The 27,894-nt window shown below is 41.3% G+C and overlaps 1 protein-coding gene across 2 annotated transcripts in view; it reads right to left on the bottom strand.

Moving 5' to 3' along the window:
- LOC116055596 (receptor-type tyrosine-protein phosphatase N2-like) overlaps positions 1-27,894 on the bottom strand; it is a 310,864-nt gene that overhangs the window by 159,013 nt on the left and 123,957 nt on the right. For both annotated transcript variants that reach the window (XM_031307625.2, XM_031307623.2), the window contains one exon: positions 16,566-16,645. In XM_031307625.2, the coding sequence (XP_031163485.1) occupies positions 16,566-16,645 (80 nt within the window). The remainder of the gene's footprint in view (positions 1-16,565; positions 16,646-27,894) is intronic.

Raw genomic sequence — 27,894 nt, 5'->3', positions numbered from 1 at the left:
GGGTTTTGGTCTTGGTCTGATTATATGTTGATTAAGATGATATCACCAGATTTATCCTCTAACAAGGGGACAACATCAGCCATGAGACAGGTATTCCTATAAAATACTGAGCATTACTGAGTAGAAGTTTAGTCCCCTGAGGGCTAAAGTAAAATAAATAGAAGTGTGCAGCCATGCAGTGCTTTTTAAAGACTGAAGTCTACAACTGTCAGTCAGAAGCAAGAACAACATTTCCCAGTTTTAGGGGGGAGACTGAGATGCTTTATCAGCCCCCCTGGGGCTTCAGTTTATCATTGTCACAGATTCTTCTTTCTTGATGCATTTTCTATTATTTTGAATTTTCAAAAAACTGAAACAGTCTTATGTGGGCAGCGCCACAGGTCATCTTTAAAAAACTTTAGATGATGAAACTGGGGTGTCATGGCTGTTTAGATTTTCTTCAGCGTGATCTTTCAATGCTGTAAGCACTACACATACAATTCATTCTACATCCGCTGTTTTCATGTGACAAAATTATTCTCATGGCTAGATGCTATTAGAGGTAAGGGAGAAGATATGGTTATTATTCAGGTGAACTGACCCTTTAAAGGTGCTTTGATTCTAATTATAAATAAGGGTTAGATTACTGCCAAAATACTAAAATACTTCCACCCACAATAATAATGTGTACTAGGGAAACATGCAGAGCCCTCTCTCAGAAGGCTGTTTATAAGATGTCTAATTTACAGAACAGACAGGATGTGCACGCCTAAATTCAAACAAACACAAATCATCCTGTGACAGAGACTATCGCTGCTCAGTTCTTAAAATATTGATCTAATTCTCTCGCAGCGAAGCGTGATTCCAAATTCATCGCAAACCAGACCTGTTCTACTTTCAATGCAGGCAGAGAACCATGCGAAGCAAATCTTCATTAGTCATTCTGCTCTTTTCCATTTTCTCCTCAGCAGCCTCTCCTTATCCACCCTCTCTCTTTGTGGGGAAAAAAAAAATCATGAGAAAAGAGAGACGAAAAGAGGCTGAAAGGAGAGAGACAGACTAAGGAAAAAGACTAGGAGAGAGAAATCAAGGAGAGGGGGGGAAGGTAGCACTTGAGTGCATTTGTAATCAAGGCCTGTGCGCTCAAGAGGGGCCAATCAATCCAGCTGTCTGCCTCTACATCTCATCAGGCATCTTGAAGACGGCTAAAAATGAGTTGCCGGGTCCAGACGGCCTCCTCGGGCCTCTGAGAGAGCAAGCAACAGGCGGCTTCGGTCAGGAGTCTGTAATAACAAGACGGTTCTGAAAATGTGAGCTGCAGTCAAACTGAAAAGAAAATGACGCGCCTTGTGTCGAGAGGGAAGTGGTTACTGCTACAGAAATTGTTTAGTATTAGTGATGTCATGGTAAATATTTATTCGGAGAGTTCAACTCATACCCAGTATAAAAGAAGTGGAGCCACTATGACATGACCCATTGGTTTGTGGACTACAGTTTTGAGGCCTCGAGTTTTGCATTTTGGCCTTTACCATCTTGGTTTTTTGGAGCCAGAGAGTGGGGAGCTAGGAAGAAGACGCTAAACTCTCAGGTAGCGTTAGCTAGCCTGCTTGGTTGGCAAGGTGCATCTGTCACAAAGTGTAGCCAGGCAGCTATTGTTTGCTTATTTTTATTGTACATATAGTGTGGTGTTTTGCTTTTGTTTGTGTTTTTGCTTGCCTAGCAGACACTGAAGACTCCTAACCCACCTGAGGCACATCTCCTAATCAGGGGAGATGCTGGGTTTGCACGAGGACGCTCTCCTAACACACACGGTAGTGCATCTCCTAATTAGGTGAGCTAGCAGCTAGGCCTACATAGGCATTGTGGGGCAGAGAACGGCAGGAGTTGGAGAAGGAGTTGTGGAGGAGACCTGAGGTGGTGTGGGGCTAGTGGCAGTCAGGATCTGCGGAGGTACCATTGGGTGCGCAAGACGATGTGCAGTGGCTGGCTTGGACGGCAGAGCTGGACCGAGGACCTGAGGTGGTGCTGGTCTAGATGGCGGTCGAGACCTGCGGTCGGGACCTGCGGAGACGCCCTTTCGGGGTGCAGGATGACGCGCAGTGAGACGTGCGATAGACAGCGGCGCTGGACCCAGGATAAAGGGACAGGCTGTCAGACAGCGAGGAGTACGAGTAAGCGAGGAGTACTTCCTGGTACGCCTACGTACCAGGAAGAGCTGGCAGGACAATACGAGTCAAAATGTGTACTTTGTGACACATCCATAATCCATTTCAACTAGCAAAACTAAGCCAACTCCTCAGTGTCTTTAAGCAAAAACAGAAGGCTGTACAGTTTCAGGCAATCAAAATGTTACAATTAACTTTCATAACTTTTACTAACTTAAAACACACAATGCCATGGTAGCAACTTGTCAATCAGAAGGTAGCAACAGATTCTCACTCCCATCTCGTAAAATACGGACGCTTGGTCAGGAGCCTTTGTTACGCTAAAAGTCTCCTTTAGCGTCATATAACGCGCTTTATCTAAACGCGCTTGGTCGGGACTATTGGTGTCCCTTTTGACGCTGTTATGTTAAGGAAAAGGTTGTGGATGGGCTTACGTTTCCGTGACACGCGGGAAGAACAGGACGGTTAAAGAAGAAAGCGACTTTAGGATAAGGTGCCACGCGGGAGACAAACCCCGGTCTCCTGAGTGAAAGTCCTGTGTTTGACCCATCCACCACCCCAACCAACCTCCCTGCGCGGAATTTCTGCCTTACATACTACTCGCTAAACCCCGTGTAGCTGCTGCTCTCCCCGGTACGTTATACAAACACGCTGAAGGGCGCTTTTTTCGTCGCACCCAGATAGGTCAGTCACTTGCTACTGTGAAAGAGACGTTACATTTAGCATATATCATCACAGGTAACAAGCTAAACCATCGCATTGTATCTTCTTGTATCTCTATAGTTAGTAGCTGAGGCTCAGACATCCATGGCGCACAGGAGTCTGGACGCACGTATCCATCTCCCCAGGAACAAACGCTTAGTCGGGTGGGCAAACTCATGTGATGCCTAATTGATCCCATGGATGATTTGTAGGCTATTAAGTGAACAAGGTGTACCCGATCCACCAAACACTGGGTCTTAATTCTGCACATATTTCTGTCACCTGCCGTGGAGACACTGGCCTCACTAACCTCTCCTCCTCTGAGTCGGATCTCCCTCGCGCTGGACTCAGTTTCACTGAGTGTACTAACACTTAGAAAATAAATGGCATTACATCAGTTCAAATTGCTTATTGTGCGTAATTTGGACTGACACTGAGATTCATGTTGTTCTGTAACTGGTGTAGCGCTGCCACTATTCTCTTGATTTCCACTTCAACATTGCTCGCCGATCCCCTCACAGGCAGTAGTTTATACATAAACTCCACCACTATGAAAACCAGACTGGATGCATTAAACTCTCCACTGTCACACATTGTGCCTCACAAGATGATGTCAGCGCTGTCAGTGATGCGTCTGCTGGTGTTGATGCCCGCGAGTCACGTAATAATAATAATAATAATAATAATAACTTGGATTTATATAGCACCTTTCAAGGTACCCAAGGTCGCTTAAAGCGTAACTCTCGCCAAAATGCAACCTAGGGTCTTTTTGTGAATGTACCTGAATCAAACTTTAGTTTAAAAGCATATTTAGGACGGAATTGCCACTTTTAAGATTTACCGTATTTTCGTTTTTGGGTCAAATAGCCTTTTGAATGGGAGTGCTAGGGGCACTTTTTTGCTAGCCTCAAAATAGCTGTTTTTAAAACACTAAGAAGGCTCGACACAACATGAGACTTTGCTCCAAGTATCACCAGGGGCTCTACACCTTAACCAAAGCATTGACAACATTGTTTGTGTACCCAGAGTTTACTAAAAAGAAAGATTTTGAGCAACTCACGTTAGCAGTTGTTGTTTACACTATCCGCCATTTTCCCAGTCCAAAATAGGCGATCTCTGAATGCGAATGAACGGACTCCATAGGAGGAAATGTCATTCTTATATGAGGCTTCTTTCACTAACGACAAAACAACAAATTATCCGTGCATTTATATGGAACTAAGCTTTAGGAGCTTTCCATCTTTACTCTCCTCCCTCGACTATTTGTGACTGGATCAATAGACGGCGACCGGAAGAACAACAGCTACAGTGAGTTGCTCAAAACCTTTCTTTTTAGTAAACTCTGTGAACAAAAACAATGTTGTCAATGCTTTGGTTAAGGTGTAGAGCCCCTGATGATACTTGGAGCAAAGTCTCATGTTGTATCGAGCCTTCTTAGTGTTTTAAAAATAGCTATTTTGAGGCTAGCATAAAAGTGTCCCTAGCACTCCCATTCAAAAGGCCATTTGACCGAAAATCAAAAATACGGTAAATCTTAAAACTGGCGATTCTGTCCTAAATATGCTTTTAAGTGAAAGTTTGACTCGGGTACATTCACAAAAAGACCCTAGGTTGCATTTTGGCGAGAGTTACGCTTTAACAAATAGGGGGGGAGGGAGGTTAGGGGTCAAAGGACTTAATGAAAAGAAAAGTTTTGAGGTGCTTTTTGAACATGGGCAGGGATGGGGCAGAGCGGACGTGGAGTGGTAGACTGTTCCAGAGTGTGGGAGCATTGGTAGAGAAAGCCCTGTCCCCAAAAGTCCGCAACCTGGTGCGGGAGGTATCCAGCAGGTCCTTGTCAGAGGACCGCAGGGAACGTGACTGAGTGTAGGGGTGGAGGAGATCTGTGAGGTGTGGTGAGAGTCCATGGAGAGATTTGTAGGTGAGCAGGAGGATCTTGTAGGTGATGCGTGACTTAGTGGCTCCTCTAGGACATGAGTAATCACACACACACGTTGCACATGAGGAAAAATTGCTTCACTTTTCCCCTTGACCCACTGACTCCTCGTGTCCTGGCTGGTCCGCTTTCCAGTGCTGGTGTGTGGAGACAGGCTCGGCCACCACCTTGTGTCCTCTGCCGCTCGTGTTAACTTACCCTCAGACACTGCTGGATAATGATTTGGCTACGTTTTTTAAAGCGTATGTTGCAGCCTTTTTCGTCGTGCCACAAGGACTGTGGAGAGAGATGGGGGTTTTGCGAATCCCTTAGTGAAGCGTTTGTTGAAGGGGATCAGATGACAGAAACCTGTTGTGCGTTCACTAGCACCTTAATGGGATTTAATCCCAGTGCTCCGGGCTTGGGGGGTTCCCCTTTTGATCCTCTGGCACAAATCTCTCTCAGAATGTTGTTCCTGACAACAGCGCTCCTCATAGCCTTGACGTTGGCTAGGAGAGTGAGTAACTTATGTGCGCTGTTGGTCTCACGTCCTGCTTTTCTATTAGAGAGGACGGGAGCGCGGCTACTTTACAGTCAAATCCTTCATTCATGCCGAAAGTCATAACGAACTCTTGTCGGCCGAGAATTTCTTACCTTGAGGGTTTCTTTCTTCCGCCTCATAACAGAGAAGCGGATTAAGCGTCTCACCGAGTCTGCCCAGTGCGCGCGTTATATCGGTATGTTTTACGCATTGCAGACATCAGGCGGAGCAGCTGTTCGTTCACTATATAACACTCACGCAGCTCTTTTGAAACAGCGGCTGTCTCACTGGCTGTGTGAGGTTACCACCCACGCTTTTAGTGTAGAGGGAGTGGCATCCGGGCACACTCCATGAGAGCGTTATCAGCACCCACGGCCCTCCTCAGAGGTATGATAGTGGCTGACATCTGCCCAACAGCATCTTGTGCATCTCCATGCCTTTTTTCATCCGCTTTCATTGCGCGAAGTTTCTCCATGATTCACTCGGTCTTATCCGCACTTAAAGCAACCAAAGATTTTTTTGTACCTTAAAATAATGTTTCCAAAATTGTTTCAGTGGTTCATCAACTTGTAACAGGGTGAACGGCACTTCTTCATCGCTTTGCGGCCATCTATCGGCTATAACCATACTATGCAAGTTTGCCAGATCGGGTAGCGGATCTGTAGTTTGAATGAGACATACGACAGCGGTAATGGACAACTCTGCTTCCAATCTTTAGGGGGACCGAAGAGGAAAAGTGCTTTGGTGTTGCTTTAATGGCATGTGATACACTATTAGATCTGGTATGCCATCGTCTCCATCCTCCAGCACCAGAGTGCCATGAGGAATGTGCTTTGCATTAATTATGATGATATTAATCTTAATTATGGAGCACCTTCAGAATCCATGCAGCAGGGCATCACAACGTTAAGAAGGCCAGTCATGGAGATAGCCTGTCAGGTTTTTAGGCAAACTAAAACTATAATTTTGTTACATAAAAAAACCTGTACAGTGTGAGAAGGAAGAGGAGCTAGTCTATGATATCTGCTTGTGGATTTTGGTGTAACAGGTAGCATTGACTACATCAGCTTTGCCCTTAACCCAATAGCAACAGCTCTTAGTGGGCGAAGCCTATACAAAATAGAACGTGGAGTTACAATATGTAACTATCGTAATTTGCACTGTGGCCATGCATTGCTCTTTCCATGTTTTAGTGGAGCTGTTGTATTATGTACTGTGCTTTAACGTCGAGCCTTTGAATTTGTACTGGATGTGCCTTTAATGGAGCGTCTCATGTCGTAGCACCGCCACCTAGTGGTCTGCAGATGCTTTAAGATGTTAAACTGTTGTCGGCACATTTTTGCTTTTTATGTCAACGTTTGTGTGAGGTTGGTGTGGTTTGAAAATAGAGCCGGTGTTTTGCAAATGCCTGGGCCATTGATCCCAGTCCGTCACCGATTGAGACGCTCTTATATCTAGAAACCTGACCGAGTTTATTAGCGGTCCTAAACCATGACAATCCAGAGTTGAGACCAGGAAGCACAGATGCAGTGCTACACACTACACTGCACTTCCATTAGAGCAGTTACACACTCATAGTTCCATAACAATGGTGTCTTTTAATGCAGGCTATCGTACTAGTGTTAATAGTGTTCCAGAGCGCGTTGTAAGATGGGACATCAAAAAAATTAAGCATTTCTCTGAAGCCCTCTCCATGTACTGCAGCTTCAGGTCGAATATCTTTGACAATGAAATTCATCAGCAAATTGGTGATTTGCTGCCATCTTTTCTCTGTCACAGCAGGGCGTTTGGGTGAAGACACATTTACCTGGGCTTAGTGAATGCATATTCAATGTAAAGAGCCAGAGGCATGAAAGGGAAGGGGTGCAAACAAGATAGACTTAATTAGAGAGGTTTACATTTGCCTATGCAACCTGTGCTTAAAAATATTAATGTATATCCCTGTTATTGTATGTAATTAAAGCAATAAAAGTGCATTTTCTGAAAAGGAAACATCTCTTTTGTATATTTACTATTATTATTTACTATAAAGCAAAGGTATTTCTAATACGATTGCTGGAATAATCAATGGAATAATCGGTAGAATAGGCTACTCGATTACTAAAATAATCGATAGCTGCACCCCTTATGGCAATTGTTTTCACTGTGATTCCTTGGCCTTAATTTTGTAGATTAGAAACATTTCAGTTGTACAATGACATATAAAGTATATTTGTTTTATTCCTTCAAATTATTTTTAACAGTATTTATTTTCCATTGAATGTATCTAATTTTCACATACTTGTTATCAAGTAGTATTCAGCAAAATATGATGATGAATTTCTTTCAAAAGGTAAAAATGTTAGAGATGCTATAGTGGTAAAAAGATAAGAATGGGAAGTGACAAGAGCTCAGGACAAAGATACCCTACCTGTCATCACCAAGAGAAAACCTTCTCTGATGCCATGAAACTTTTAATATTTCAATAACTTTACTTTCATGATATTACAGCTACTATATGGCATATTATGTGCCGGCAAGGAAGCTGAAAAAGGCAGTAGGATGATAATGTGATAATTAGGAGCAGTCATCAGACAGACATGGTCATTAAATCTAAGGATATTAGAAAGATTCTGAGATGATTTTACTCCCATCCACTGCAGTTTTAAAAAAATGTATATTAAATTATTCAATCTCAGGGCTATCAAGTTTTTGGGGGGTCAAGGTCTGTTCTTCTGTTCAGCTGGGATTACAATAAATTATAGGTAATGCAGTAGGATTTAAATTAGATTATCAATAAAATATGAATCCAAAAGGCACCTTGACACTGTCCCGTAATTTTGAATGTAAAAGATAGGACTATTATGGGCCTATTCAAATTAAAAAGCAGTGTTGGTAGTAATGTGTGTGTATGTGCAGGTGTGTATGGACAGGTTGTTTCAAGATGGTAAGACCAGATCTTTTTTTCCCCATCTGTTTCCAGTCCAAAAACTGTCAACTGTCACTGGTTTCCTGAAAAGCAGCTACAAAAAACAGCACAAACGAAAAATTACTGAAAAGTGTGAGGGCTGCAGCAGAGGTTAGCACTTCAAGCAGACATGTCGCAGCACAACCAACGGAAGCCTTCTCCTTCCACTACAGCTCAGTAGCTGGGGGAATGATGCAAAAGTGAAGCAAGCATGAAGCCAGCTTTGTTACAAGGTGGCCATCTGGGAGAGGTCTGCCAACCCCACAGCAAACGTCAGGAGCTGAGGCCAACATGCAGAGATCCTGCCAACTGTGGGAATGGGAGAGAGGGGTTGGCGGTGCCAGCAGGCCAGGGAAATCAGGCCGGCTGCTTGGCTACTTGGCTTAGTGGCTGGCAGGGTGGCTGCACAGTTGGCTCAGGGATCACGTTGCACCGCTGTGCAAACTCGAGCTAGGCACAACACCTGTGTCTCCCCCTCCCCTCCTCTCATATCCCTCCCCTTTGCTCAACGGCAGGACTCACAGATGCTTGCAAAGCTCCAGAGGACAGCGCACAGCTCCACACTCCCTCTGAAATCAGACCAAAATAATCACAGGTGACTCTGGATCGGCGGGGAGTTGTGCAGGCTTTTTAAAGCTTGGATGAGGCATCTTGCAATTCACAAAACGCCTCCAGTGCTGCCTGTGACGACAGGCGACGAGATAAAAACGTGGCGAGGTGTCACAGCAAATTGCATCATGAAACACCAGCACACCTCTCAACTCTCCCTATTTTGATTCTTTTCTTAAGCAATAGTTAAGAGAAACTGATAAAATGGATTAGCCTTTGGCATGCGATGAAAACTGATTAACAGGTAACTTCATTTGAAGTTAACTCAAATAGATTTGCCTGCTCCTGAAGGGCACAGAGATACCGCTGGATGGATCCCAATGCGAGAGCTGTTTCCAATACAATCACTCCGGCAATCAATAGGAACAATTAAAGGAGTTCCACGCAGTGACACCGATGACAGAAAATCAGTCAGTGGTCTTACTAATGACAGCGTGTATGGATAGGTTGTCAAATATGACAATAACATTTTCAGTTTCTCTGCAACTGAACATAACGCTGAATGAAACAATAAGCAATAAGCGCAATAAGAAAAGAATGCTTTCTTGAAAATAATAATCTGGGGAACTACAATTCAAAGGTCTAAGAGTCATTTTATTTACTCAACAGCTAAATAAGAAGTTAAGATTCAACAAAGATTGCAGTTACAGTATGTGTTTATATAGTCAACAGCCGATGTAAATACAAGACAAGTAAAAGGGCTCCCTTGAGAGACAGTTGATGTCAAGACAGCATATTAGAGTTGACAATTTACAGGCAGGTAACTTACAGATGAATGGTAATGGAGATGGTGATGATGATGATGATGATGATGATGATGATGATGATGATGATGATGATGATGACAACCTTTGAAAGGCAGTGTTAGTAAAGCACTCTGCAGCTCTGCCAGATAACTTTAAATGATCTATAATCACAGGATCAGAAAGATTATATGCTGACAGAGTCACACAAAGACATCTAGCAGCGTAGCAACGTGCAAACTTGTCCACATAGATGACAATGCGGCCACATTACTTAGGCATAATTACGCATACATTTCCTCGCTTTGTTATGACACACAAACACATGCAGGGAGCCGGTGCTGCGAGAGGGAAGAAAGGGGACTCGACTGCAGTCTGAGGTCCGAGGGCCTGAACATCAATAACAGGGGAAGTGAGGTAGATGAAACACATTAGTTTGACCTAAAGAGCTCAGTAATTACATTTGGCATTTTGACAAGTGTTTAGCTGCAGTGAAGGTCAGTCCTGTCAACATACGAGATCTATGCTAATCCACTCAGACGGAAGAAAACGATGAGACAAAAAGTCGAGGAAAGGAAAGGCCCAGACGTAACCGATGCCTTTGTAAAAGTAAATGTAACCCCTTCTCCACCCAGCCATCAGGATCTGGTTTGAAGCTTAGTGACAGAAAGATATCAGTTGCCAGAAAGTAACCGCTGAACAACTTTTTGTTATTTGTAATTTTGTTACCTTTTTGCATCAAAAGCATGAAGCAATGACCAGTGGGATCACTTGAGACACAGGTTTGTTGTTGTGAAATTTTACACTACTGTACACTATGCACATAACATAAAATGTCATCAAACCTCTGAAGGAGGCGTCAGTGTATTCTTTTCGTGCTGCAACGTTATGAGTTATTAATCTGTTTTTCTATTGCATGAGAAAATGGATGTGTGGCGTGAGAGTGTGTGAAAAGTGCCAATTGTGCGAGTCTCACGGTCAATGTGTAAGAGTTGGCAGCCCTGTATGAGTACACAGGAACATCAACAACAATAATGGACTTGAATTTTAATATAATTTGAATGGAAGATCATCTAAAACAACTCTTAAGAGATCTAAAATCACCCTAATTGGACAGGTTCTCCTCTCGTGCTAGGTCACAAAAGTGGGAATCACTGGAAATTACTAACAAGGACCTACTCAGGCTGTATTTAGGCCAGTATATGGTTAATACGTCACTAACAAAGTCAAGAGCAAACACCAAATGAGGATATGAAGATCATTAAAATCCTAAAAGCAACTCTAAAAGACCCAGATAGCCAAAGATCTTGCAGAATGTCTGACTGCAGCAGTCGTTTGAGGCTGATCATGGGAAAAGTACAGTTTCCATGTTCTTTACTGCCATTCACAGGTGCATCAATTATTACTATCTGCTTTGTATGGTCGCTATAAAGGTTATAAAAATGTCTGCAAGCTCCTTTCTCATTGTCTTCCTTCTTTCTATCATGTGGACATACTTAGTTTTTCTGAAAATGGTTTAATTTAGTGGATTTTTACACAATGTGTCCACCCAAAAACACTTGTAGTCAGCATGTTCAGTCACACAATTCTTCTTAATTATTCCATGCTTTATTCCCCAAACCTTTTCATTTTCATTTATTTTTATTAAGATAGCATCAAGCACTATATTCAAGAGGTATGCTATTTTAATGCACTTGATTTATGTTTTTTGGGGGAAAACACAAACATCCATGCTTAATAATAAACAAAGTACCAACAAAAACTTATATATAGATATATGAACTAGATAGGAATGATAAGCACTTTCCGCCACTTTTTAAGGGATATTCCATTAATTAGCATGTAAATTAGCCATTCACTGCTTTACTCTCTGCAGGGGGAAAATGTCTTTTTAACTTGATATTGACCTCTCTGCCAGGAAATTATTTACATGTCAACACACAAATCAAACGTCAGATTCAACATTGACTCACTGAGCAACTAGCTATTGTCCGCCGATAACAAAGACGGTTGGTTTAACTGGAGAAAATACTGTGATGGTAGGAAAGACGGAGGAGTCTGACACTGACCAGACCGTCCATCGTCCCTAGAGTGGACAGCTTTTGGGCATGTGTGAGTAACGTTCTTCACACTGAGAGACATGATTAGCATGTATGCAAAAACAAGTGCTGGTGGGATAAAAAACTAGAAGTCAAAGGAACAGACGGTGTAAGGATGAGGCTATCTCAGCTGCTCTCCTCCTGCTTTAAGTGCTAATTGAGCTGCCCGCTGTCCTGACCCTGACCCCTGGCCTATTCACGGGCTCCCGTTCTCACGGCCGTGACACACCGCTGGAAGCAGCTCTCTGGGTACCGCGCCCACCCTCAGCCGGACAATGAAGGTCACCACCTCGCTGCCCACCATCTTGACATCCACCCCTACGTTTGACAATGGCCCCCGGTGGCCCCGAAGTTGCTCACAATGGGCGGGCGTGCGTGACAGAAGTGGTATCACGGCTTCTTAAAATGCGACATCAGGTCTGGCTGCATTAATTGGGCATTTTAGCACCAGGCCAGGGTCAGAATGGACCGGGTGTAAGGAGGAGAAAGATGATGAGGTTTAAACTGGACTGAGACTGCATTCAGAACTGGCTTCATTTCTTCTATCAAATAAGAAGATTAGACTACGTACATGTTAACATTAAAGTAAGTACATTTGTAGGTATATTTACTCCAGTAGAGTAGGCTACTATTCTCGAGTATTTTATATGTGGTAAACTATACTTTTACTCTATTACATTTCAGAAGGACATATTGTACTTTTTACATTTTCACATACAAAACACATTCTCAGCTTGTAAAATTGGATCCACCATTACAGATAAAACTATACAATCATTTGTAAAATCAGGTCCACACTGAACAACTACGTTAAAATGTTGCCTACATGCAAATGCATTATTAAAAATCACAATTTAATAATATAACACTCTAAAAAGGACAAAAGGTAAAAGCAGATAGTAAGAACCTTTATTGATAATACTGACTTCCATGTACATTTTATTGATATTTCTGGAAAACTATTTTCTTTAAAACAAATAATAATTGGTGAAAATAATTACTAAAATAACGTATATGATGTATAATTCATGAATCTTTTTTTTTTACTTAATGGAATTTTCATTGGTGTGTCATACGTACTATTGAAATGGCTCTTCTAACATTGGATTTCCATGACACATGCGATTAACATTAAATCAGGAAATTGCAATAAAAGGGAATATAATAACTGGATTTTATCTGCTTTTGTGCTGAAGTAAAACTTACCACTAAATTAGAGAAATTATTTTCCACACCTTAAAAAAATTCTGTGTTTTCCCATTAAGCACTGCGTACTTTACAAGTCTGTTGAGTTTGTTTAGAATTAAAAATATATATACTGGACATATTGATTATTTAATTGAACTGTTACCACCAGGTGTAGTAATGCAGCTAGCTAACATCTGAAACAAAAGATGGTGCCAGTACGGTGTCATGATCAGGTTGTAGTAAATGAGTTTTATTCCATTTGCATTTTCATTACAATATAGAAGAAGTTGTTCTTGGTGTGTTGAGAAAGAGAAGCAGTATATATGCTACAGACTGAATTACTGTTGCCTTTTTCTCTTTTCTGGAGCAGTTTGTGTTAGTTTTCTCAGATTTTCATTTTATCTACTTTTCAACGATTTAACGATCTGAATTCTTCATCCTCAACTATACATAGTTCGATTTTAAAGCCTTGACTTGACGCACACTAATGTCTTACTGACGTGTTCATTTTTTAACACAGCTGGCAAAAGTGTTCCAGCAAAACAGATAAGTTTGTGACAGAAGAGATGGACGTCCGATCTCTACCATCAGCTGAGCGGCTATGAATGATGACAAAACGACGTAATTACAATGGCCATGTAAAGTTTAATGTTTCAGAAAAGCACTTAAAATCCTGGCCAGGGGGGATAATGTACGTTTTGGGATGGATAGATATTCTAGTTGAATATGACAAACGACACTTAAAATACGGCCCGCCCACATTATTGCACTTTAGCTGAGAGGACGCCATATTTCATTGTGAGCACGTTCTGTCAAATGTTTGCATTAATAACAATCAAGGCTCATCCGTGACCCTGCAGAGCCAGCGGGAGCGGTGGGCGGGAAATGAGAACGCCAACAATAGCACTTAAAAACAGGGGAGAAGCCGTTGCACAATCACCACAGTGTTTCTCCGTATGTGTGTGTGTGTGTGTGTGTGTGTGTGTGTCTGTGTGTGTGTGTGTGTGTGTGTGTGTGTGTGTGTGTGTGTGTGTGTGTGTGTGTGCGTGCGTGCGTGCTAGCGTGCGTGCGTGAGTGTGTGTGTGTATGTGTGTGTGTGAGGCAGAGGGAATATCAGGAAAGCCTCTCTCTGGACTGACAGCTTGGCTAATGGCAAACATTCCTCCTCTCTTTATTCCCCACTTCATCAACACCCTTGCCTCATTACTATGAGTCACACTGTAGCCCAGTACACACGCACACACACACACACACACACACACACACACACACACACACACACACACACACACACACACACACACACACACACATTTTACAATATCTTTCCTGCTGGATTGCACTCTGAGAGATTATTACAGAGTCCCTCTCCATGTGATGGACCAGGCTGAACCGAGTCATTTTTATTCAGAGGATCTTGAAACAGAATCACTTAGGAACTGTCTGCACTTTCTTCAGACAAAAAAAATGATGGTGGACCAAAATCACCTGTCAATGAACAAGTTTACTATCCCCATTTTAAATCTTTCTTCAGTGCTGGTTTTGATCAAATTCCCAACATGACGTTTTCCAGGAACATACATTCACCATTCTCCTGGACTTAGCTTCTCTATATGACTACAAAGAATACTTGATGAGCTATTTATCTTTCACATAACCACTGTCACACTTTGACTTTGCATTTATCATCATATTTCTTGTTTCTCAGACTAACTAGTATTCAAAACCAGGATAGTCTAAAAGCCTAATTATAGCTGAAATACAGCACGTCAACATGCTCAACACAATGCAACACAAACTCATGATCCAATACTGACACTGTCTCATCAAGCATTAATTATTACATGCTTCTTATGTTATTCCAGCCTCTGCATATAGAAACATTCTTCTATCATCTTTCTGTTTTGATTGGCAGGTTGGGGATGGTGGCTGAAACAAAGCCAGGACTTTTACTCAGGAGACCGGGGTTCATCACCCCTGTGAAACCAAAAGTCAACTGTCATTTTGATGATGCAATGATGTCTGTGATGTAACGTTACATCCTCATTTTAGTAGTTTTACCTGACCAATTTTAAGCCAATCCCTGATGTTTTACTAACCCTAGTGTGGATCAACGGAAGTACATTATAGGATAAAGCCAGTCAATCGACATCAATCAATCAGGCTTCCCCCTCACCTTCCACTCTCTGGGTTGCCGTTTTCAAAATCCCTTCGATACGGTAAACTACAACAAACTTCGAGCTAGTAAGCTACACGCTGAAAATAGAAGCTTTGAAGATCATTTGGATCATGCAATAATAATAATATATAATAATAAGGCAGGGATGCTTAGTTATTTCAGGGAATGATTTTACGGTTTTACCCAGTCTCACGGCAGTGAAATGTTCACATAATTTAATCTATTGATTTGTGTACACGGACACATTTATCTGTTTTTTTTTTTTCGTGATGATCAGCACGTTTTTTAAACTAATGTATTTCAATGGGAAGCATCTTTTATGATCACAGCACGATTCTTTCTGCCACTTGGCTGCAGCAGAGAAGCTGTACATCTTTGCTATTATTGGTATTTTTAGCCTTATAACCGCTGTTTTAATCAACAGAGATCTTATCATAGTTTATATGTATTTCTTTTAATGTTTCTTTTAATATGCCATGAGACGGGGTTATTCTTTAGTAGGAAACCTTAAGTCGAATGAGATTATCTGGTTTAACCAAAGCTAAATGAAGTAACGTTCCCACCCCAATCTAATTCCGTACAAATACTGAGCATAATCTATGATTTTAACTGCATCATGTTGAAAGTGCCTCTCACTTGTTTGATCCATACTACTCAATTACTGAACATTAAACATTCAGAGGCAGTAATTTATGTATTATTCATCCACATAAGAGATATGTGTGTGAGCACAGTCAGCTGTGTTTTAACACAGCCAAATGTAAGTGAGCCCTGGCCTATAAATCAGATTCAGCTTGGTGTGGGGGGGGGTGGACCTGGATCAATTTGAGTAGTGTAGGCCAGATGTAAAGCACCATTCATTACAGGTCCGGCCTCAGTCTGGAAACCAAATAAGTCCCCATTTCATGTGGTCTTACATGCAATGCATACTTCCTGCTGCCTGGTTACCTATATTCCTCTCAGCTAACTAAACTAGATTATTTAAGGTACAACTGATAGTGATTGGCAAAACAAGACTGAGGGCAACATCATGTGTCCTTTTGAGGAAAACTCATCTTATCAGACTTTTCATATTTGCAAAATGCACTAATGAACCAAATAATTTCCAACACACAAAGAAAAATTATGTATGATGTATCTTTTTTTTTTCTAGTATGTGGTTTTAGACACACATCCAACTCTCCAATGGAGCCAAACAAACATGGCCGCTTGGAGATTTGTGACACAAAGACAAATCCTGCTGGCAGCCTTTTAAAATAGGCCAATACCAAATACTTAAACTAAACTAAACTTAACACAATGCAATAGTAAAACCTATAGAGTGCCAGCATGGCTACGCCATAATAAACATTGGGAGAAAAACCCAGACATTTTACAGAGGTGTCATACATTTTGAAAAATGTTCATCTTGGGCCTCAGGTGCAGCAGCAAGCCATTGATAATGGGCTGTTTTTTTTCTCTGTCAGTATAAAGGCAACATTACTCAAGGAGAACCTACCAGCCACGTTGGCCACATCTGTGGTGCTGACGTTGTGAGTGTTCGGGCTCACTTTGAAGGTCACTGCGGGGCCCACCACCCTGTAAAACACACAAATACACAGTTAGAAGCTTTACAAAGACATGCTGGCAACCTACTTTCCATGGTGGAGAGGTGTTGTTTTTCAGACGGAGGGAGAAAAAGAGTTGCGCTCATTAAAGCTCAGCCGTACGTGGTGCTTGAAAAAAAAAAAAAAGCTTTAACCTGTGGCGATCCTTTAGGCTGTTGCAATCCCCATCACCACTGAGAGATAACCTCTTGAATCTCAAAGTAATGGGCCCGGCGGCATTTAAGCACGCTGGGAAATGAAGAGAGGGGGGTCGGGGATAAAGGATTTTGGTCATCAACAAGAGGACACTCTGATACGTGATTCTCAGATGAGTGAATGCATTTCTAGCAGCCCGGTTTATAATACATTTACATTTTGATTCGACGTATGGTGATTGCAAAGCATGTAGTTGTGATGGATGTAAATTGAGGGTGACGGAAAGTTGGGCAGTGAGAAAAGGCAAGAAGAGAACCAAACATGGGCAGAAAAAGGAGAGAAAGACATCTGTATTGTTTTTAGGTGATTTTTCCCCCAGTTCATCCAACATTCATGCCAATAAAGCCACTTGAATTGAAACACTGAGGGAGCGACAGGGACAAGCTGGGTGGTCAGAGGCAGAGCGGAGTCTCCCAATGTGATTAACCTTTTGTTTTTCCTGCTGTAATTCAGACTAAAGGCCCAGCGGGAAGATATATTACCGGGTTCCCCTCCTGGAGGTATTGTGCTCTGCTATAGGAAGTGACTGCTACTGTAACAGCGTTGTTATAAAATATGGTGACATCATTAATGGAGCAGGTCCCATGCTAAAGCAGCTGGCAGAGACACAAACGTACAATGTTTTCATGGATTCAGAAAAGAGGTTTTCGTTTCAGGTTGATGGATTTAAATTGTTGCACATTTATTGTTTTAAGTGTTTTTTTGGCATTCTGTGGGGTCCGCCTGTTCAAAAACATGACAAAACAGAATAACTGTCCTGTTCTAAACATTCAAATTACGTCAAATAAGCAGAACAAGAATAAAGAAAAATACAGAAAATAGAAACAACTCTACCTTTTGTACAAATTCTACCTTTTATCTTTTCTAAGTACTGTTACTTTCAAAAAGTATGCATTCAAATTTAATCTGAAATGAGAAACATTACAACTGAAACAAAAACAAAGAAAACATTTAAAAGATATTTTCTCTCCTTGTAGGGCGGGGCAATATGACAATATAATGTAAATAAATGTAAATCATATACATTTTTCTATATCATTATCACAACTTTGAAAACCAGCGGTAAACTTCGTTACGACAATATTCATATATATATATATATATATATATATATATATATAAATAATTATTTTGACGACGCTTTACGTTCTGATCCTTTATATTACATTATATTAATTTTGCAATACAACAGGATAGAAGATTTTGGCCATATCCCCAGCCCTATATATTCTAACAAAATCCATATCATTTTTCTCAATCTATCCAGCCAGGCCTCAATGGTTCTCTCCTCTCTCACCAGCTGTCAAAATGTTGTTTTTCAAACCTTTAGACTAACAGCCTTCATTTGACATTCCCAGCCATGCATTTTTTTTTTAATATTACTGTGGGTTTTCAATTGGGTTTATCAGGCCTTGAGATCAGTGTATCAAAGAAAAACACAAAGAGCACCTAACTCACATTCACTTTGTGCAGTAGTAATGTTGTACTATTTCAACATTGAAGGTGCAATAACAAACTAATTAGACCTGGTCAAATGAATGATTCCCAGAGGGAAACATGGTGGAGCTAAGTGCTTTTATTAGAAAATAAATAATAGGAAAAACACCTCTCTTTGATGAGCTATGAATTTCACAACATGCTGTCATGCTCTATGCTGCACCAGCTGTATTCCACATTGCAATATCTTTTTTGGAGTAAATTTTAAACAAACTGAGCAGCCAAAGAAACAAAAAATTCAAAAAGAGAGTTGACTCATTTTTCTGACCATTATTTCTCCTCCGAGGTATGAGGCCAAATATATTTCTCACATCTATGAAGTGATTTATCAGCGGGTGCAGGTGGAGTCTCGGTGTGTGATGAGGGAAAATCACTCATGTTGAGTTGATCACATATCCATGTGTCGGCCTCTGCCACCCAGGGCAGCTCCCGCACAAAGACATCACATCCACTGAACCTTGTAAATAACCTTGTCACTCACCGGGCCCAAAGAAGCTCACAAGAGGTGATTTCTACATCTTCATCTTCTGGTGCTTGTATTTACATGGTGGAAGATATTCGCATGTGAACTTGAGGCCTTCAAGTTCAGAAGCCTTCAACATGCTGCTCATCCATAAACCCAAACTAAAAGTACATATCAAAAATGTACTTTTTATTCGTCATGGTGATCAAAAAGTAAATAATGCATCACTGTTGTCGCGCAAACCTTGATATTTGTTTCATTGGCTCATAACAAACACTTCAAAAGTAATTAATGTGGTTTAAAATGCATTTCCATTAAGCAGCAACTTATGTCTTTGAAATGAAGAGCATTGTGTTGGATGATTTCAGGGGGAGAAAAACAAGATACTGCAGATCATGATGAGGATAATGTCGGAAATGGAAACCATTCATCCTACCATCTAAAAAAAAGTGACAGCTCTGACGGCATGATTGACAACAGAAACACATCCTGTTGACCTTTATACACTGAATGCTCCTTTTTCATCACATGAGGAACCTAAAAAACTATTATTTATTTTTCAGTATGTAAAGCTCTTTACTTTAAACCAGTCATACCACAAAGAAAAAGTATTCAAAAACTTACTTCTGACCTGTTAGCAGTATCCAAAGTAAACGTACTAATAAATAAAGTTCCTATTATTTCTGGGGGAAAATAGTATAGGAAGTTTCCAAAAAGTGCAAATTAAAGTGTTTATGTGTTTCTTCACTGCAAAAAGTCAAGTCAGTTTTGTTTATAATTTAATCCTAAAAAGCTGCAGTTGTTTCTACTACAAATCTACATTTACTTTTATTTTCTAGGAACAAGTGAATTTTTTGATACAAGCTTTTTATTTCTATTGTTTCAAGATACTGAAACTGAATTATTCTGAAATATTCTCCATTAGCTTAGAGACTTTATCAAATTAGGTTTAAGACACAGAATTGGGGCTAAATGAAGCTTTTATCCAGCATCAGCTGATTGTGATGACTGCACATACAGTATATGATGTGCTTTGTACCAAAATTAAGTTAAATCAAAATGGTTATGGCAGATTGTTTCACTTGTTTCAAGAGCATAAAACATTTAAGACTCAACATTAATTACTGATAAAGATGTAACTCTTTTGCAGTGTTCACACATCTGGCCTCATCAGTCTACATCCGTCCACCATCCTCCTCATCCTCCCATTCTGCCAGGTCAGGCCCACTCTCTCCTCCTAGTGGCGGCTCTTTGATATGACCCCGCTGCTCAGACACAGACATTACATCACTTTGACTCTCCTGTTTAAAAAAACAAAAAAAACATCCAGTCTACACTCAGTGACGGTTATGCAACAGCCATTATTATTCTGCGGCCAGCTGCAGTCCTAGGCTCTGCCAAGCCACCCACATCAACGCTTCCCTCCCGCCCGCCGCTTCGCCCTCAACCACTACCAGGCCTGAAAGCGCTCACCGTCGGTATTATCTAATCAGTATTGAACTGTTCCAAATGAAACTCTGAATCTCCAGGTTTGTGTTGTGTCCTGGCGCACAGTGTGTAGGCTCACTTTTATGATTCATAGGTTTGGCAGTGTGGTGGTGTTTTTTGTGCTGCAGGCTTGCTGCTCTCTGGTTCCGGCCCCGAGAGGAAACTGTTAGAAAATGGAAGTTTTGTTGTCTTTTGCAGCGGCTGAGCTTGTGCAGGTCACTAACTGCTTTGTTGAGAGACATTTTTGTTGTTGTAATATAATAATAATAATATAATCTGGTTTTTCTGTGTGAGGTGTAAGGTTGAGGTGCCTGCGTGTTGCTGCCTGGCAAATGGATGAAGGGACAGATACAGGATAAATGGAGGAGGCGAAGAGAGAGGGACACATATACTGCTATGACTTTATACAGTACTTTAACTTCAGTTACAGTCAACACAACTTCTTCAATCTTACAGACTAATTCATCAAATAATAGAAATACACATTTGTCCATCCTGATAGAAGTTAGTTTGGGTTGTATTCATCCAGTGTCCACCTCTACCCAAATACAATGGAGGAGAATGGAATTCATTTTGTGGTGTTCACTAAATTAACACAGTTGAAAAATGAAACGGCAACATCCTTTTCCTGAATCCCTGATCTGGTTACTTTGGATAATCCACAGACTTCCCTGTGAACACTTTTACTGGAACTATTTAATCCAAACTATCTGCATGGCTGGATAGCAATATGGGGAAACTTATTTTTTTGGGAATTTGGTTGATCTGACCATTTAAAAAAGGTTAGGGAATTTAACGCTAATTTGTTAATATATACATATTTCTTTTAAAACATTAAGATGGCGGCAATTCCCCAGTTCAACAGGTTATACATTTACATTTCACTTTCTTACTCAAAATGTATGTATGCATTTTTATTTAGTGGGAGAGTCTTGACCTCATAGGTACAGGTTGAGATAAAGGGGCCGTACTGGAAATACTGGAAGAAAAAAACCAGCGGGCTGGGATTGCCTCTGAGTTTTTCACAGCCCCTTACACTAACATGCACACACGGCTGGACAGAGGAGCTCAGATTCCAACACACACAGAGGGAGTGTGACCTCAACCTTGGCTCAGGACGCCATTACTCCACTATATCTTTACAAGGCAAATATTTGTTTGCTGCTATATTAATTAATGTTCTGAATGTCGAGTACAGCCCCTGTAAATGTATTTAAATAATGTAAATAATGATGGAGTACTGAATTAAGAGCTGACCTGACAGGTACAGGTTGAGTTAAGGAGCTACTAGTCTCGCATTGCCAGCTCTATCTCCACAGCGCTGTGGAGTAAGGTCTACAAAACAGATACCTTCCAGGATAGGAGAAAAAAAACAGACAGAGGTTGTGTGCGTTTCTTTAAACCAATCCCAATGGTCTTGGGCGGAGCTAAGCTCCAGACACAGCGACGGTGGTTCTGCTAAATAGTCTCAGGAAGGAACTTGTTTTGGTGGAACATTTGCACCCCGCAAAAGAAAACTCCTTATCCAATATTAGATGAAGTTAACTGTTGACACAATCCAGTAACGTGAGTCATTTAAATTAGCTGGTTAAACCTCATTGGCTCTTACCAGTGTATTTCCGTGTGTACTACCTCCACAGTAATCCCACCAATCAGTCTGTGCAGTGAGAACCACAGAGCCAGACTCTGTCTTCAGATTGATAAAAGCAAATCAGGTAATCAATGAAGATAATAATACAGTTTGTTCTCTCCATTATAGGATTGTGATAATGATGAGGCAATTCTGCTGATGGTTGTTTTTCTTCATCTACCTCAAACAATTCTGTCTGTAGGCTTATTGTTCTGAAAGTGTAAGTTTAAAATAAATGCCACTTAAGCTCATAAATACAAGATATTTCTAAAGACAGAGTTCAATGTTAGAGAATAAAGTAAAACTCTCAAGACAACAGTTGTGTGAAATATTTCAATTGGGAGAAAGGAAGATGTGCAGGAAACAGAAAATACTTCCCACTGCTGCTGTCTCACATCACAACTGCAGGCACCAGCGCTGGAAGTCGGTGGCAATAACCTTTAACTTGTAAACAAAGCAGTTCCTGTCTGCAATGAGCCAGCGAGCATTTGGGTCAGTCACCTATGTGTTTCCCGACTGTATTTGATGGGAAGTAAAGTAAACACATTTTCCTGCCTCACACAGATGTAAACAAACTCCCAATTTGGTTAAGACTCTCATGGGAATGCTAATAAGTTTTTTAGCAACAAAGCTCACGACAGTAAACGTTAATGGATGATCAATAATGGATAAAATATGGACAAAAAAAAGCATCAATATTGGATCTAAGAGTATGGATTAATTGTACACCAGTCCCCGAAAAGAAGCACAAGTTCCAGACTGGATAGAAAAACTTTTGTAAGGGCTATAATCTCACCAGGAGCAGGACAGCATCGGAACGGCATTGCTGTTGGTTTTCAGTGGACGAAGATGGTAAGGAGCTGGCGTTTACAGAGCTGTGGAGGCAATGGTGATTAGACCTTAAAGTGGAATGATCAGTGGCACTTTCCCACTGCCTTGATGGCTGTCTATTGTGTTAAAATGTTGTATTAATTTTGTTTTTGGTTTGTGAAGGCAGCCTTTGTAAATGTATGAGATTTTGATATTAAGGCTTTTCGAGTACTTTAGTTTGATATACGCATTTTGTTATCATATATGACATGCTCAGTCTCAGAGGGTTTAAGCGCATGCACGTACCGTTATATAGCTGATAAGGTAACCAGAGTTCTAAAATGAAAACCAGGGACAATTTAAGTTTAGCGCCCAATATATTAATAAAATAGGCCTATCCGATGTTCTTAACTATTAAAGAAAAAAGGGGGACAATTCCAATTGAATGTATCTTGACCATTCAGGGGCGGATCTACCGGGGTGGCATAGGGTGGCAAATGCCACCCTAAAAGAAAGCCTTGCCTCACCTGCTGCCACCCCAGTTGGCAGCAACAAATTAAAAGTTATGGCCAATTTGACGAGTTACGAGTGCAAATCTCCAATGTCCGACTGCAGTGAATGCAGCACGAGATGACGCCAGAGTGGCAAGAGACTGATTTGTTTGGAAAACTGAGTGCTGCAAAGCGAGGGAGCCGTGAGGAAAGGAGACACAGGAGGAAAGAGGTACAAACGGATTAACTATCTATAAAGAAATTAAATTATAATGAAAGCACAGTGCTAGCATAGTTGCGATGCTGATTTTGAGATGATAAAAATCAGGTTGAAGAACGTTATTTTGCTAACTATACATATAATGTTAGTTAGGTCTGACGTTTGTTCTGTGTAAAGTAGGCAACAAAAGCTAATATTGATTCAACGTCTGTCAAGGAAAACATTGTAAAGTTACTTTGAATCTTGCAGAAATGAAGAGGAAAGGTAGCATATGTAGTTTTTTCTCACCAAAGAGAAAGGCGAGAGAAATAGAAAATGAACAACTGAGCAAGGTAGACGGAGAAGATGAGGTGGAAGGAGATAGAGAAGACGAAGACGAGGTGGAGACAAAAGGGCAACAGAAACGTGACAGAGATAGAATACAAGGCCAAAGCGACCAGGGACAGGAGGAGGTGGGAGAACACCACAGCGGTGAATATATGGAGGGAGAAAGCGAGAGACAAGACACCGTGCAGGGCTCAGACAGTGAAAGGGAAAGGAGAGTGCCTGGGCCATCACCAACGATCTCCAGTCTTTTTTATATTTTGTGTAGAATGTATTTTAGATCTATTGCTCAGATTAAATTAAAAAATGAAACAAATGAACCTAAAAATACTCTCCCAGGCTACAATGTTAGTGTGTGTTAACACAGTCTGATGGTTATAACTAATCAATGACAGTTCCTAATTGATCATGTTTTTACTAGTTGTAATATTGTATAATTAGTTTAAATCTAATTCAGTATGAATCTTTCCTCCCCTCCATCTTCTAGACGTATCCAGGTCCAGGTGTGAGGTGCCAGTGCAGCCAATGTGCGAGAGTTTCCCTAAGACCCTCCAGGGAGGAGCCAGGAGAAGCTTCCGCAGCGACTGGTACAAATCTCAACTGGTACAAATCTCAACCCTGGTTAAAATACTCGCAATCCAAAGATGCAGCTTAATGTTTGGCTTGTAGGCATTTTTCCCTCCCCGATGCTCCAAGGACTGTTTTCACCTCTTAACTGCTGTGAATACTGTATATATTGTACTGTATTTCTCATCACTTTTTCAGTAAAGACCTCCTGTCAAAAAAATGTTCAAGTTACTGAGGGACAAATGGGGAGAATGTGTGTTCTGAGTAAACAATAAAAGCGATGTCCAGTACCTTGTTTGAGTGCCGTGACCCATTTATTTCCACAGTGTATTTGTGCTCACTTTAGTACAGCTCAGTCCATAGATCTTCATGGGGAAGTTTTTCTTTGTATAGTTTCTTCTTGTACAAATGCTGCCTCTGACAGTCAAAAACTGTTTGCTTCCCTTCTCACGCATCTCATCTCATCAGCTGTGTCTTACCTTAATTTAATACCTTTCCTGTGATAATGCCCCTTACTTCTATCATACTTCTATCTCCTCTTAAGTGAGATCACATCGTATGGTCACTTATTCCTAATATTAACTGTTTCACATGAAACCTCAAATGCAAGACATTGATTGCATGAGATTAAGTTTGTCTGTATGAGTTTGTAAATGGCAGCCTGTGCCCTTTTGTAGTGCGTACATACTATTTCTTATTAAACTGTGATAACTGTGATTAAATTCAGTATATATACGTCTGCCATATGTTGCCACCCCTCAAAAAATCCTGCCCCCCTCTCGCCACCCCATAAATATTTTTCTAGATCCGCCCCTGTGACCATTGTAACTGGTGTTGTGCTGTAATAAACTGTTGATAAAATTCAAGAAAAGAGAGCGAGCAGCAAACAAGCACAACGCGATTGAGACGTCAACTCTGTTACCCAGTTTTTCCTGACAACACTTTACTCGAAATATAAAAATGGGTAGAGGCCACCAAAAACAGGGACGTCTGGTCACCACGGACCTATTATAAGCTGGTCACCATGGGCGATTTTAGACCCTTTGTAGGGGGGCTCATTTGATCTCAGCCCCCCTAAAAATTATAATAGTAAAAAACACATTGTTTTTTTTAAATCTATTTTAGTGCTTCAAGTGAGAGTTTGCGAACTTGTCTGTCAGTGACAGAGGACAAACAGTTAGAGGTTCAAAGGGCTTGAAACAGGTTTAATATCCTGTGTCGCTGTCTCCGATGCTATGCACCTGTAACCCAGTAGTAGTAGTATGTTCACTGTGTAGAGCAGTATTATTAGTATGTTCCCTGTGTACAGCAGTAGTAGTAGTAGTATGTTCACTGTGTAGAGCAGTAGTATTAGTATGTTCCCTGTGTACAGCAGTAGTAGTAGTAGTATGTTCACTGTGTAGAGCAGTAGTAGTAGTATGTTCCCTGTGTACAGCAGTAGTAGTACTAGTATGTTCCCTGTGTACAGCAGTAGTAGTAGTATGTTCCCTGTGTACAGCAGCAGTAGCAGTAGTAGTATGTTCACTGTGTACAGCAGTAGTAACTCAGTCAAGGAAAGGGTTAACAGAAACATAGTTTTGGTCAATCAGAGGAGGTTGTGCCAGACTTTGGCTGAGTCTCTATCTGATCTGTCAAAAGGAGAGCAGGAGATGGTTGTGAAGTTAACATTGGTAGTCCCCAGAGAAGAAGTTGGTCATTTCATGGTGCAGATTAGAACCCAAATTGAAACATAAGCAACTAAAATTACTGAATGTTAGAACATTGTGTCAAACTGGTCTTTATTACTGTAACTTATAAAGTGTCAGGTTTAGTTGCATCATAGTGTCAAAAAAGGTTGACTAACATTGTTCAGTAGCTCTTCAGTAGAGATTATCGGCTAATAAAATTTGCAAGGCACTGTATCCGTGTCACATTGTAATTAGGGGCTGAGCCTCCCTAAAGGTTTGATCCTGGAATCGCCCCTGCTGGTCACATTAGTCAACACATTTTCACACCCATCTCGTAATATATGGACGCTTGGTCAGGTGCTTTTGTCGTTCTTATTGACACTAAAAGTCTCCTTTAACGCTATAAGTAAACGCGCTTGGTCAGGACTATTGCCGTCACTTTAGCGCTATAAGTAAACGCAATTGGTCGGGACTATTGCCGTCCCTTTTGACGCAGTTATGTTAAGGAAAAGGTCGTGGGTGGGCGTACAGTTCCGTGACATGCGGGAACTACGGGACGGTTGGGTTTAGGAAAGAGTTGTGGGTGGGCGTACGGTTCCGTTACACGAGGGAAGAACGGGACGGTTGGGTTTAGGAAAGGGTCGTGGGTGGGCGTACGGTTCTATGACACGCAGGAGAAAAGAAAAGAACAACTATAGCAAGCGTGACAAGCGGGACGCGAACCCCGCTCTCCTGGGTGAAAGTCCTGTGTTTGACCCATCCATCCACCCCCCCCAACCAACCTCCTTACATACTACTCTCTAAATCCTCTCTAACTGCTGCTCTCGCCGGTGCGTTACACAAATACGCTGAAAGACGCCTTTTTTGTCGCATCAGATGCTGACAGCCACTGTTCAAACGTCCTTATTTTACGAGTTCGGAATGAGAACGGGTTGCATTAGTAAAGGCAGCCCCCCCTGGGCAAAATATGTTCCTGCGCAGCTGACTGCAGGTGTATATGTTGATGCACTATACTGTAAATACCCACAATCCTATTCTCATCATAGCTCTGAAACAACATTCACTGAGCATTTGCAGCTCAGTGTTAAGACTAAATAAAGTCTTTCAGCAGGTAACCACAGCATGGTGACACAAAGTATGCAATGGTAAAGGAAACTCTGCTACACCCCAAGTTAAATAATATTTAACTAACTACTTTTAGGATTTGGATCAACCCAAATATTCTTCAGTTTGTGCAACTTTGTTCATAAGCAGCCAAAGATGTCAGGCTTAATTTTGGTGTAATACAAATATTCAAATAGATGGAGTGGTGCAGTCATAAAAACCATAGCATCTGGTCATTGTAAACATCATCAGTGGAGGGCTTTAACAACTTCACACAGAGATGATACAGAATAAAGATGGAGTAAGATTATTTTTCTAACCTTAAATCTATGTAGTGGGAAGAATAATGGGAAAACTGGATTTGAAGAGGTTAACGAAGACGAAAGAAGCTCTAGAGTTGTTGGTGGTGTTGAGGAGCAGGACGGTAAAAGCCAGAGGCAGGCTGGGTAAATCAGGAATGTCAGCAGGCTCAGTGTCAGTCTAAATCCTTTGTCTCTGGGCTTACTTGTTCTTGAGGTGGTGACTGAGGTCGTGACAGCGGTGAGGAGCCGGGCGGTCTTGGAAAATAAGCGTGGCGTCTCTGACAAATTGTCAAGGCGGCTCCCCCTGCTGGGTTTTTACTGTGCTCACAACAAAAGAGACCCCTGGCTTCCTCCCCCCCTCCCTTTGTATCTATCTCTCTTTCTGTCGCTCTCTCGCTTTCTCTGCCTCTGATCCATCACTCTCCCCAGTATACAGCTCCCTCCTTTCATTCTCAGAATAAG

The sequence above is a fragment of the Sander lucioperca genome, chromosome 9, assembly GCF_008315115.2.
Source record: "Sander lucioperca isolate FBNREF2018 chromosome 9, SLUC_FBN_1.2, whole genome shotgun sequence".
Taxonomy (NCBI): Eukaryota; Metazoa; Chordata; class Actinopteri; order Perciformes; family Percidae; genus Sander; species Sander lucioperca.
The sequence above is the reverse complement of the archived record's forward strand: the minus strand, read 5'-3'. Positions and strand labels throughout refer to the sequence as shown.